Source organism: Dipodomys ordii, unplaced genomic scaffold, assembly GCF_000151885.1.
Source record: "Dipodomys ordii isolate 6190 unplaced genomic scaffold, Dord_2.0 Scaffold162, whole genome shotgun sequence".
NCBI classification, from domain to species: Eukaryota; Metazoa; Chordata; class Mammalia; order Rodentia; family Heteromyidae; genus Dipodomys; species Dipodomys ordii.
Genome location: NW_012267378.1, coordinates 1,373,282 through 1,386,471, shown reverse-complemented (window position 1 = coordinate 1,386,471; position 13,190 = coordinate 1,373,282). Strand labels below are relative to the sequence as shown.

Below are 13,190 nucleotides of genomic sequence, written 5' to 3'. Positions count from 1 at the left end.
TATAAGAAAACTAAACTCAAGAATGTTCAAAAATAAGGAGAAATAAATTTAGGAAGTAAAATACAACACAGATCAAGAATTTAGAACACAACACTGTGATAAATATGATGAGATACAATATAATATTGGCATTATTTTTGGATAGTACTGAGATTTGAACTTGAGCATTTTATACTTGCTAGGCAAGCACTCTACCACTGCACCCATGCCCTCAGCCCTGTGAACTTTAATTGTGTTTGTGTTTGTGTGTGTTCACTTGTGTACATGCAAAGTGCCAGTATTAGGGCTCAAACTCAGAGCCTGGGCACTGATTTTGTTTGAGGCGGTGATTTACCATTTGAGGCAAAATGCCACTTCTGGCTTTTTTTGTTTGTTTGTTTTATTTTGGTCCAGTTGTGGGCCTGAACTCTGGGCCTGGGCGCTGTCCCTCAGCTCTTCAGCTCAAGGCTAGTGCTCTACCACTTGAGCCACAGCGCCACTTCTGGCTTTTTATTTTTTGCTTATGTGGTGCTGAGGAATCGAACTCAAGGCCTCAGGCATGCAAGGCAAGCACTCTACCACTGAGCCACCTTCCCAGCCCCACTTCTGGCTTTTTGCTGGCTTAGAATCAAGATCCTCAGATCTCAGCCTTCTGAGTAGCTAGGATTAGAGGCATGAGACTCAGGGTCCAGCTCTTTTAAGTTTGTTTTTGATAGTAACTCCATTTTTGTCTAGGCCCATCTCAAACCATAATCCTCTTTACTCTACCTCTCTTATAGTTGGGATTACAGGCATATATTACCACACCTGGTTAATATGGACATCATTCTAAAACAAAGGTCTGCAAAAAGTTTTCTGTAATGAGGCAGATAGACATGTTGAGACAAGTAAGACAAGTTAAAAAGCCAAATAAAAGCCAAGTTAAAAAGTCAAATATGGCATGTTTTTGTTCATGTGTGAAATCTAGACTAAAAATGGTGATGCCAATAATAATAATAATAAAAAGGAGACTGATTAGACAGAGTGTTAGTGAAATGAGTCCCTTGCCATAGCTTAGTCCGCTCCTTCCCTTCTCCACAGCTTAGCATGCTCCCTTCCTAGGCAACACTAGGCCCATGTAGTAAAGGCAGTAACTAATCAACTTCCAGCCCCCTTTACCTTGGGATGGCACTTCTCTGGAGAATCTACCACCATATAAGGCAACAAGAGCCCCTTAGAGTGACCTTCAGGTCTGGGCAGTTACAGGACGCTTATCTATTATTTGGACAGCAGCCATAAATCCTAGTCCGCCATGATGAAGCCCCTGGCCCACATGTCCACACCAGGGTCTCCACCTCCTAGCCCCTTCTAGCCTCTCCTAAACTTCCTAGGTTATATAGGTCACCCCAGACAATAGCCGGTGCTTCTTCTCATTCCTCCCTTGTGAGAAGGAGTCTTGCCAGCCCCCTTTCCCCGCCAATAAACCTTTCTTGGTTCATAGACCACTTATGGTCTGACTTCTGGAGATGAACAATTACTGACAGGTGGAAGGGAACACAAGCAAATCAGGACAATGTAAAGGTCTGAGCTTCAGTAGATCTGAAGTGGCTTGTGCTTTTCTACCCAGAATCAGCAGGCTTCAGTCATGTGTTAGAGGAGGAGAAAGGAGAAGGTACATGGGTGAGGAGGATCACTGTACTTTACACATAGATGAATATAGCATAGTGAAACCTAGTAAATATTTTTTGATAACGAGAGGGAGGAAGCAGAGATATTTAGGGAATATAAAAGAGGTTGTGAACTTGTTCAAGTACATGTACACATCTATGGAATTTTCCCCTTATACTAGTAATGTATACTCATCTAAACAAAACAAGTAAAAAGATAAGTGTTTCAGGCAATTGGGGACCTACAAGGTCTCTGCTGGATTTTCCTTTTTGAAACTCTTTCCAAGCATAACATAGCTTATGGATGCACAAAAAGAAATTGGAGGTCTCTAGTTTGTGAGCCATAGTTTGTAAATTCCTGAATTGTATTATACTATTTAGATACTGTTTGGTAAACTAAATTGACAGCCGGGGAAAGAGAGAAGCACGTGGTATTCAGGCAACGGAAAAGGTTTGTTTGCAGGCCACCTCAGGTCAAGTTGGAAGCCCAAGCAGCAGGAATAAAAAAAGGATCAAGCCACAGCCTGGCCATGACTTATCAAGGCCAGGGGTGGAAGGTGTGGCCACACTGGATTTGGATGTGACCTTGGGGGTGGGATGATTGTCTCCAAGTGTGTCAGGTATTGGTGACACAGGACTTAACCAAGAGGAGGAGTCTGCTCCACCTTCCCAGGGTGGACCTTACAGATAATATCACAAAATATGACAAAAACTTACCGTTCTAGTTTTCCAAGTATTTTAACTTCCATAGTTTCTTCAGAATTGCCAATAAAGACAATGCCAATTCTAGAAATTAAAAGAACAATTAGCTGGGAACTCATGGTTGTAACATAAGCCATTTAGGAGGCTGAGATCTGAGAACTGGGGTTGAAGCCAACCTTGGCAGAAAGTCTTTCAGATTCTTATCTTCAATTAATGACAAAAAACTGGAAATAGAGGTATGGCTTAAGTGGTAGAATGCCAGCCTTAAATGAAAAAACTCAGAGACAGTACCCAAGTCCTGAGTTCAAGCCTCAGTAGCAACATAAAATAAAACAAAACAACATGCCAACTGTAACTTAACTTCAATGAAGATATTTTAAATCAAAGTTTAAAATGTATTTAAAAATAATTCCTCTCTTGGGCTGGCAAGGTGGCTCAGTGGTTAAGAGTGCTTACCTTGCATGCATGAGGCCCTGGGTTCCATTCCTCAGTACCACATACACAGAAAAAGCTGGAAATGAGTGTTGTGGCTCAAGTGGTAGAGCGCTAGCCTTGAGCTAAAGAGCCCAGGGACAGCACCCAGGCCCAGAGTTTAAGCTCCATGATGATCAAAAATAAAAAAATATATCCTCTCAATAATTATTATGATTATTTTGGCATTACTAGAGTTTGAACTGAAGATCTTACACTTTCCAAGCAAGCACTCTAGCACTTGAGCTATGCTCTAGCTCTTTTAGTTTTAATTTGGCAGGGTCTCATGCTTATGCCAGGCCCAGCCTCAGACCATGATTATCTTATTACACCTCCCAAGTAGCTGGGATTATAGATGTGGATAACCACATCTGACTTGTGAATGATTATTATTTTAAAAAACTGAAGATTTAGAATAGGTCAAGACAAGAGAAGTACAAGTACTTCTTGTAAATTCTATTAAACAGATTTCATACTAATCAGATGTTTAAAGAATTTTTTTTAAACCCCAAACTGATTTGTTAAAAAATTTGAATGTGCTTTTTGAGTACTGGAAAATCAAATGACATTACCTTGCAGCAGCCTCCACTAGAGCCTTTTCATCTGGTGAAGATGCATAGTATTCCAACTGGGGGGGTGCCAGGTTGGATTGCCAAGGACCATCACCAATGCCATCAGGTTGAACATTGCTGATCTGTACAGTGTGGCAGAGACTGACTGCTTTAAAGAAGAGATCATGTTCTTTAATCTGTGGAAACACCCATTTGTTGATATGAAGTGTTGTGAAAAACCTCTTCCTACTCACCCCCTGTCTGGCTGGCCTCAAACTATATTCTCTGATTTCTTCCCAGTAGCTAAAATTATAGGCTTGAGCCAGTGTCCAGTTTAGTAATTTAAAATACCTGAAGTTAGTTGGGCTATGGTGGCTCATGCCTATAATCCTAGTTACTCAGGAGATCTGAGGATAACAGTTCAAAGTCAGCTCTGGCAGGAAAGTCCATGAGACTCTTATCTCCAGTAAACCACTCAGAAAACCAGAAATGGCTCTGTGGCTCAAGTGGTAGAACACTAGCCCTGAGCTGAAGAGCTGAGGGACAGAGCCCAACCCCAGAGTACAAGTCCCAGATTGCCCCCCCCAAAAAAAATACCCGAAGCTAAATATTTAAAGACAAAAATACCAATGTTGATATTTTGTAGTATTGAGTCAAAGATTTACATTTCAAGTAGTATACTTAATTCTACTCCACTGACAGGTATCTGGCCCTTACAACCCAATCTATCATATATTAAAGAGAGTTAATTCATATGAAACCCTTATTTATTAACTGGAAGTTGCTTACTAGTTCAGTTTCGTTGTCAGGACTGGTCCTAAAAGAGGAACTAGCTGTAAGATGGGATAAGTTGTTAAGATGGGATGAACTACTCAGATAAGATAAGTTTCCTTCTGAAGAGTCTGGTGTTGGTCCTTCAGGTACCAATCTACCATTAATTTCTTGGTATTTCATGCCATTAATTGAACATTCCCGAAACTGCATTTCATTTTCTGTCAGTGTTCCAGTTTTATCCGTGAACACATAGTCCACCTAGAGAAGAAGAAAACAAAAGAAAACTGTGTTCATAGTCTAATCATGAACAACAAAACTTTGTCCTCTGTCACTTGAAGTCTAATTGGCCTATTAACATCAATGTACCAATAAGGGGATTCTTATAATTAAACCACATAAATGTCAAGGAAACAAAGCAAGACAACACAAAATACAGATACTTTTGAAGTTTATAGCTTCATTAGATACATGTTCATTCCTAGAGGTGACTGAAAATGTGGCATAAGAATTTCATTTGTATTATCATTCAAGAATTATCATGAAAGTGGGGCTGGGAAGGTGACTCAGTGGTAGAGTACTTGCCTCACATACATGAGGCCCTGAGTTCAATTCCTCAGTACCACATAAGCAGAAAAAGCTGGAAGTGGCGCTGTGGCTCAAGTGGTAGAATGCTAGCCTTGAGCTGAAGAGCGGAGGGACAGCGCCTAGGCCTAGAGTTCAGGCCCCATGACCAACAACAACAACAAAAAAAGGTAAAAATTATCATGAAAGTAAGAGTGAAAGGAATATTTAACAACCTAGAAAATGAAAGGGCCAGGAGAAATGGCACTGTGGCTAGCAGTGAGAACAAAAATATCATCAACACCAAAAGAGGAAGAGGTATTGTCCAAAATAGAAGGAATTCAAAACTAGGTCAATAAATAGTGAAAAAGGTATTAAAAAGAAAGGAACATATTTTGAAAGGCAGATAAGATTATTTTATTAGTCAAATTTAATTATTTATCAAATTCCAGAAAATTAACTTTAGAAGGTAGGCCTATGAAGAGAAGGATGTCAAAGGTAAAGTCTCAATTCAAGGATTATGAAAGATCTGGTTACTACAATGATGGCTTAAGCAGTCACTTGAAAAGGAGGTAGCTATCACAAACAACAAAAGCCCTACATACAATTGTCCATCATGAATATGTATTAATATATATCTATACCTATCACACAAACTAAGTTCAGAAGCATATAAAATGGGTTGTATCCACCAAGTACATGAGATTTTTCTCCAGAATACAAAAAAAAAAAAAAAAAAGGCCAGATGAAGGATTGAGGATTGACATGTCTTTAATCCCAGCTACTTAGGAGACAAATAAGGAAGATTATGGTTTAAGGAGAATAGGAAAATCACAATAGGGACAGACTGGGGCAAACAGCAAGAACCTATTCAAAAAGTAACAAAAGCAAAGAAGGCTTGGAGGTGTGGCCCAAGTGCTATACCTGGCTATGTAGCAAGAACAGGCCACAAAAATCAAATCCTACTACCAACCCCCAAATCACTGTAATCCACCATATTAATAAAAGGACACTTGTCCTTTATTAATAAAGTTAATAGTCCCATTTCACCAGGAGTGAAATACCATGGTGAAAAACCCTTGAATAATTAGCACACACACACACACATACATACATATACACCCACACACAAATGAGTGCTGGGGAGATCACACCTGTAAATCCTTAGCTACTCAGGAGGCTGAAACCTAGAGGATGGAAGTTGGAAGTCAACACAGACAGAAAAGTCCTCAAGACTTCATCTTCAATTAACCAGCAAAATGCCAGACCAGCCTGAAATGGCAGAGTTCCCACCGTAAGCAATCAAGCTGAGAACAGAAGGCTCTGAGTTCAAGTCTTAGTATTGGCAAAAAAAAATAAAGACCTTAGATAAACTTGTGTTCCTTGAATATAGAGAGATACTACATATATATTCTCAAAGACATCTTTTAGTGGTATACAGAAATTGAGCAAGTGTAAAAACAGAGAAATTAACTCTCAGGGAAAAATAAGTAAAAAGTAAATGTAGTTATAGTATTACAAAAAATCTGTAAAGAATTAGGAATTAATGAACAGTATTAAAATTGATAACAAATAATTTAAAATTATTATGAAACTATTAAATGCCTAATTATGATATAAAAATATTCAGGGTTTGGGGAAGGAGAGTGAGTGTGTATGTGGGTGGAGTAATGTAATGGCTAAAATTTTAAAATCAGAGAAGAATAGCATGAAGAAATACATTGATAAATACTAGGAATTAGTAGTAACTAGAATATGCTCTGTGAGATTTTCTTTTGTTATGGTGTATATATAGTGTATATTAATACTTTGATAAAAACAAAAAATTAGAAAACATTAGAATCATTTCACCTGTCCAAGCTCTTCATTCAGATCAGAAGTATTGACTTGAGCCTTCTGACCTGATTCTTCATGATAGAGATCAAGATCCCAGCCAATAAAAAACGATCCAAGAAATTTCTGCATTTCAACTGTCACATATAATGAAATTGGAATGATAAAATTGTAGAGTACCAAAAAAGCAAGGAAATCAGAAATAAATCTCAGAATCTAGAAACAAAGAAAAATGAAATGATTATTTGGTAAGAGAAAATGCTGGATAATTTTCTCCAGCAAGTTTTATGTCTAAATAGACCATCAATTATATTTTGAGGTAGACTAGTTATCATAAATTAAAATTGACTTTTTCAATTGTTTTTCTAATACTTCATGTCCTCTATTTAGAATCTTGACCAAAGTAAAGGAAGAAAAGGTTTGCTTCAAATAATATGTTACATTTTAGAAGTGAAAGTTACCTGGAATGACTGAAACTACCTCTGGCAAAATTATAATTCTACCCTCTGGAGTGCACTTAACCATTCTGCTACTATGCTTCAAAACCACAAATAATCAAAGCTGTAACTTAAAATAATTCCAACATAATTGTTAGAAATTGGTACAATTGTGAGAAATGGTCTGAATACAGATTCTACATCAACAGCCTCCCTCAATGTCATAGCAGAGCCACATTATAGTATGCAGCGTATGGAAGGTAAGGTACCTAACAACGAAAGATACAAAAGGTAGCAATCCATGTTTATTTCTATGGTCTCCTGAAATATAAATGTAACTTTCAATATGCATAGTTTAAATTGAAACTTGGAGCACTATTCTCCAAATTGTAGGTTAAAGTCTCTTGGCAGTCCATATTTAATCAGTTTAAAGCTTTATGCAATACTTATTTTCAAACTAAACCATCAGAAAATCTGGCAGTAAGATTTTATTCACAAAAAAATTGAAAAAAAAAACTTATAATTGAAACCATTTGTAAACTATAATAAATGGAACAGAAAGCTGAATCTGTAGTACTGAAGTAAAATTAAACATAGATATGAAATTTGGGGATGTTTTAATTATACACAGAGAATATAGTAGCTTATGCCCTAAAAGCTTACCATTATAAACAGGCTGATTGCTCTTCATTTGCAATATCATTCTGTCAGTATCAATGGTGTGAGGTCACAGTGGCCTCTCCAATCAGAAGATATTAACAAGTATTAGCTGTGCCAAAAATTAATTTATACCATCTATAAACACATACCTTGCTACTATTTCTTTGATGTTCTGTTTTTTGGTTATACCAAGGTTCATCCCATTTTTCTTCAGCTTGCCATGTATATTTCAAGATAGTACTGATGATTGCTTCAGAAATAAGAATTATCAGGTAAATTATCAAAAATGTGTTCATTGACCTAAAGCAAGAAAAAGAGAAAATAAAACATCAGTGTGTTATATTTGTTTAAAAATACTTGTATCAGGGCTGGGAAGGTGGCTCAGTGGTAGAGCGCTTGCCTTACATGTATGAGGCCCTGGGTTCAATTCCTCAGCACCACATAAGCAAAAATAAAAAAGTGGCGCTGTGGCTCAAGTGGTAGAGCACTAGCCTTGAGTTGAAGAGCTGAGGGACAGTGCTCAGGCCCAGAGTTCAGGCCCCATGACCGGACCCCCCCCCAAAAAAAAATACTTGTATCAAGAAGATAGTAAAATATACAAAGTATTATTAGAGCTATTTGAAGGACACATCTTTATTTTCAAGAACTAACCATACAACAAAATCTACTTACCAGCAACAAAAGAACCAATACACGCAGATGTTACAGTAGAGAACAGTTTAGGATACTTATTTTAACTATATGTAATTATTCCAAAATTTTCAAAGATATTTTCAGGGCTTATCTAATTACAAGTACAGTAAATAAAATTAACATGTGCATGGTATTAAAACCCAATAAAACTTTAGTAATATCAACTTCTTAGAAACCCTGCGAAGAATTTGCTACATCCTTTTTACTGATAAGTAGTAATTCAGACTCCCTTGCTCTTCAGACAAGCTAAAGTTTCATGTAACATCTGATATAAAATTTAAAAACATGAATATTTGGTACAATTTAAAAAATAGTTCCTTATTTAAAACTTTAAATATACAAGCCAGCTGCTGGTGGCTCACACCTATAACCTTAGCTACTCAGAAGGTTGAGATCTCAGGATTGCAGTTTGAAGATAGCCCAGGCAGGAAAGTCTGTGAGACTCTTATATACAATTAACAACTATTACTCAGCCTCCTGAGTAGCTAGGATTACAGGCTTGAGCCATTGGTTTCCACTTACTGCTTGCATTTTTTAAAGATACAAACATCTGATTAAAGGAATGAAAACAACTGGCCTCAGTCCAGATAGCTAATAAGTATATCTAAGTTAAAATCTGACTCCAAATGCCAACCTCCTTACACTTACCTAGTCATATGTCCTTGTTATTCTGCTATACTGTTTGGTTTATCTCTACCCACTATCTTTGCTCTTGAGTCCCTTAATAAACATCCACCTTATGACCTACTTTTAAATGCTTAATTCAAAATCTATCTCCTTTCTGAAGTCTGCCTTAATTGCTATAATTTTAAATAAATTTTTTACTTAAATTTAAAACTAGTATCATGTAATTGTCATCCAAATTTTCATTGTATATTAAGTTTTAACTTCCAACTCCATTGGAAACTCCAGAGAAAAGAAATGGTATCAATATTTAATTACATTTAGTCAATTCATTCAGTCATGAAACTGCAGAGTAGGAACAATAGGAATAACAATAGCATGGCAAATTTTCTATATTCTATATTTCTATATGTATTAAGTCTCAGCAAAGCTCCTTTCCCAATATCTACGTATTATCACAAATATTCAATTTTATTTACTTTTCATGGTATGTCTGAAAATATGGAATCTTTCATGAATTTGTTCTAAGCCTTTTACATGGGCAATGCTAATATTCTACATGTTGTAGTAATTTTAATATGTGTGCCGAAGCAGCACACACATATTCAACTCTAAATTTAAAAACAAATTTGGTTATGAAATGTATCATGGAAAATTCAAACACATACAAACAGAACATTTTAGTGTACCCCATGTGTCCAATACAACCTCAGTAACTATCAACATTTTCTCATTTCATCTATACTTTCTTGCCTTCCAATTATCCCTTTAATTCTTATTTTTGGGCTTCTTTTATCAGTTACAGGCTCATAGGAAGGTATAAAATAGTACTAAGGTTCCTATCTACTCTTAAGTCTTAATTTCCCCAATGTGACATCTTGCATTTATTTTTTTGTGTGCTGGTAATGGCACTTGAACTCAGGGCCTTATGTCCTCTCTTCCTCATAGCTCAGTCTACCACTTGAGCCAAGTCTCCAATCCTGGCTTTTTGCTCATTAACTAGAGTCTTAGGGATTTGTCTGTCTGGACTGGCTTCAAACTGAGATCCTCATATTTCAGCCTCCTGAGTTGCTAGGATTTTAGATGTAAGCCACTTGCACCAGGGTGCTGTTTTTTGTGTGTGCACATGCACAGTCATGGGAAAAATAGAGGACATCGTACTAGGCAGATTCATTACTTCTGAGCTACATCCCAAATTCAATAGTGATATCACATATGGTGGTAGTACAATATTAAAGCCGTGAACATGCCAGGCACAGGTGGCTGACACCTATAATCCTAGCTCCTCAGAAGGCTGAGATTTGAGGATCACAGTTTGAAGCCAGCCTGTGTAGAAAAAAAAAAAACTGTTAAACTCTCATCTACAATCAACCAACAAATACCCAGAAGTAGAGCTGTAAATCAAGTGGGAGAGTGCTAGCCTTAAAGAAAAAAGAAAAAAAAAAAAGCTCAGGGACAGGCTCTGAGTTCAAGCCCTAGGACCAGTACAAACAAACAGAAAGCCATGAACAGAACATTAGTACATCAGTGAATTTAACCACAGGTTAATGTTCAATGACAATGTAATGCCATCTATATGCCATCTATATATTAGGGACCACTCCTAAGAACTATTCCATCACACAACAGAACTCTGTCATGCTAATAATGGTTCTTTTTATTTGCATACATTCTTTATATACCCTTGCTTCCTGCAGCAATAATCTATTTTCCATCTCTGTATTTTATAATTTTGAAAATGTTATATAACCATAATAATAAAGTATTATCTTTTTAGCTTGAGTTGATAAACATCAAGCTAATGTTCATTCTGATACATGTATTAATAAATCATTTTTCTTGAATAGTATTCCATTGTATACATATACAAGGTTTTTCATCCAACTAGCCACCCATGAAAGGACACTGGGCTATTTCTTTTTTTTTCTGTAATAAATATAGTTGTTTGTAAAATTTTTTATCAATTTTTACATAAGCATAAAATTTATTTCTCTGTGATAAATGCTCAAGAGATACAGTTTGTATATTGAGTTTTGCAAGTAACTGCCAAACTATCTTTTATAACAGGTATCACATTTTTCATTCCTATCAACAATGAATAAGAGATTCACTTTCTCTACCTTCTGGCCAGCACTTGGTATATTCCTGCTTGTTTTTTAACTATTATGGGAAATGTGGTGATAACTTACTATGGTCCTAATTTGCTTTTGTTCAATGAGGCTGAATTTTTTTTTTTTACCAGAGATCAATTATTTTTATTTTTAACTGTTTTTGTGTAGTTGATATACAGAGGGGTTACAGTTACACGAATCAGGTACAATCACTACAATTCTTTTTGAATCATTTTCCCCCTTAGGTTGCTCTCTCCCAATCTTTTCCTTCTGTCCTCATCCCATAAGATATCAAGTTATCAAGTTCATTTTCTACATAGTGTCTGTTAATCTTCCCATATACAAACAAAGTAACAAACAATACAAAAGAAAAAGAAAAAGAAAAAACCCCAGCAACAATGGCAACTGAAGAATGTCACTTGTTTCCTTTTTTTGGAGTTCATTTCATAGAATACTATTTTATATGATTATTTGATAGCTATTGAGCTCCTGACCACTACTCCTATGCCTCCTTTGGCCCCTGCATGTTAATGACTGGGTCCTATATAATTTATCATGGTCCAGTTTTATTTGTTTTGGTTATTCAGTGTGTTTACTTGTAGATTTATAGGCACATCTTAGTTACCACAAACAGGGAAACCATGCAGCCTATGTTTCTTTGGTTCTAGCTTCCTTTGCTTAATGTTTTCCAAGTCTTTTCATTTCCTTGCAAATGATACAATATCATTCTTTCTGATGGATGAATAGAATTCCATTGAATATATATGTCTCTCACACACACACACACACACGTGTGTGTGTGTGTATTTTCTTGATCCATTTGTCCACTGAGGGACATGTAAGTTGATTCCGTATCTTGGCTATGCTAAATAATACTGCAATAAATATGGTTGTGCTGGTGGCTTTAGTTTGCACTGGTTTATAGTCCATTGCCCAGGAATGGAATTGCTGGGTCACAGGGAAGCTCTATGTTTAGTCTTTTAAGGAACCTCCCTATTGCTTTCCAGAGTAGTTGAACAAGTTTACATTCCCACCAACAGTGTAATAAGGTTCCCTTTTGGCCACATTCCTGCCAGCATTATTGTTAGTTTTCCTGATAATGGCCATTCTAACTAGAGTGAGGTGGAATCTCAATCTTGTTTTCATTTGCATTTCTTTTATGGCCAGAGATGTTGTACACTTCTATTTTTGCCTATCAGCCATTCTTTTTTCTTTCTCTTTAAGTCATTAGTCCATTAGGTTTTTGAGGGTTTATTTTTTGTGAGTTTAATTTTTTGAGTTCTAAGTATATTTTGGATATGAGGCCCTTGTCTGATTTATAGCTAGTGAAGATTTTCTCCCATTCTGTGGGCTTTCTATTTATCTTGCTATCTATGTCTTTTGCTATAATCCCATGCATCCAGCTGGTCTTTGATTCTTTGTGATTCTGGATTTTTATGAAGTTTCACCCTGAACCTAGAAGGTTTAGGGTTTCCCCTACCTCTTCCTGTAATATTTCACAGTATCTGGTCTTACACTGAAGTCTTTGATCCATTTAGAGTTGATTCTGGTACAAAATAATGAAATATGGTATCTATCTTCAGTTTTCTGCATGCAGATAGTCAATTTTGCCAGCACTGTTTGTTGAAGAGGCTGTCTTTCTTCCAACCTGTATTTTTGGCTCCCTTATCAAATAGTAAGTGGCTATAGGTTTGTGGGCTTATTTCTGGGTCTTCAATTCTGATCCATTGGTCCTCAGGCCTATTCTTGTGCCAGTATCAAGCTGTTTTTATTACTGTGGCTTCTTAATAAAGCTTGAAGTTTGGTATCTATATTCCTCCAGTGCTGTTCTTCCTGCTAAGGATTATTTTTACTATTCTGGGCTTTTTATTATTCCATATGAACACTTGGATTGATTTATCTATTTCTTTGTAGAAAGTTGTTGGGATTATGATGAGTTGTACATTGAATCTGTATAATGCTTTGGGCAGAATTACCATTTTTACTATGTTAATTTTTCCCAGAAGTTGAGTATTTTTTATGGGCGTATTTGCCATCTGCAGCTCCACTTTAGTGAAATGTATATTCACAAATTTGGCTTATTTTTCATTACCTCTTTGGGTTACTATTTGCTTTGGAAGTTTGTAGTTCAGAAACTAGTGCCTCTTG

At 36.4% G+C, this 13,190-nt stretch overlaps 1 protein-coding gene across 2 annotated transcripts in view; it reads right to left on the bottom strand.

The window, feature by feature from the left end:
- Atp11b (ATPase, class VI, type 11B) overlaps positions 1-13,190 on the bottom strand; it is a 110,671-nt gene that overhangs the window by 46,492 nt on the left and 50,989 nt on the right. For both annotated transcript variants that reach the window (XM_013033060.1, XM_013033061.1), the window contains exons 11-15: positions 7,764-7,914; positions 6,536-6,733; positions 4,139-4,381; positions 3,371-3,546; positions 2,343-2,411 (exon numbers count right to left, since the gene is read on the bottom strand). In XM_013033060.1, coding sequence (XP_012888514.1) covers positions 2,343-2,411; positions 3,371-3,546; positions 4,139-4,381; positions 6,536-6,733; positions 7,764-7,914 — 837 coding nt within the window. The remainder of the gene's footprint in view (positions 1-2,342; positions 2,412-3,370; positions 3,547-4,138; positions 4,382-6,535; positions 6,734-7,763; positions 7,915-13,190) is intronic.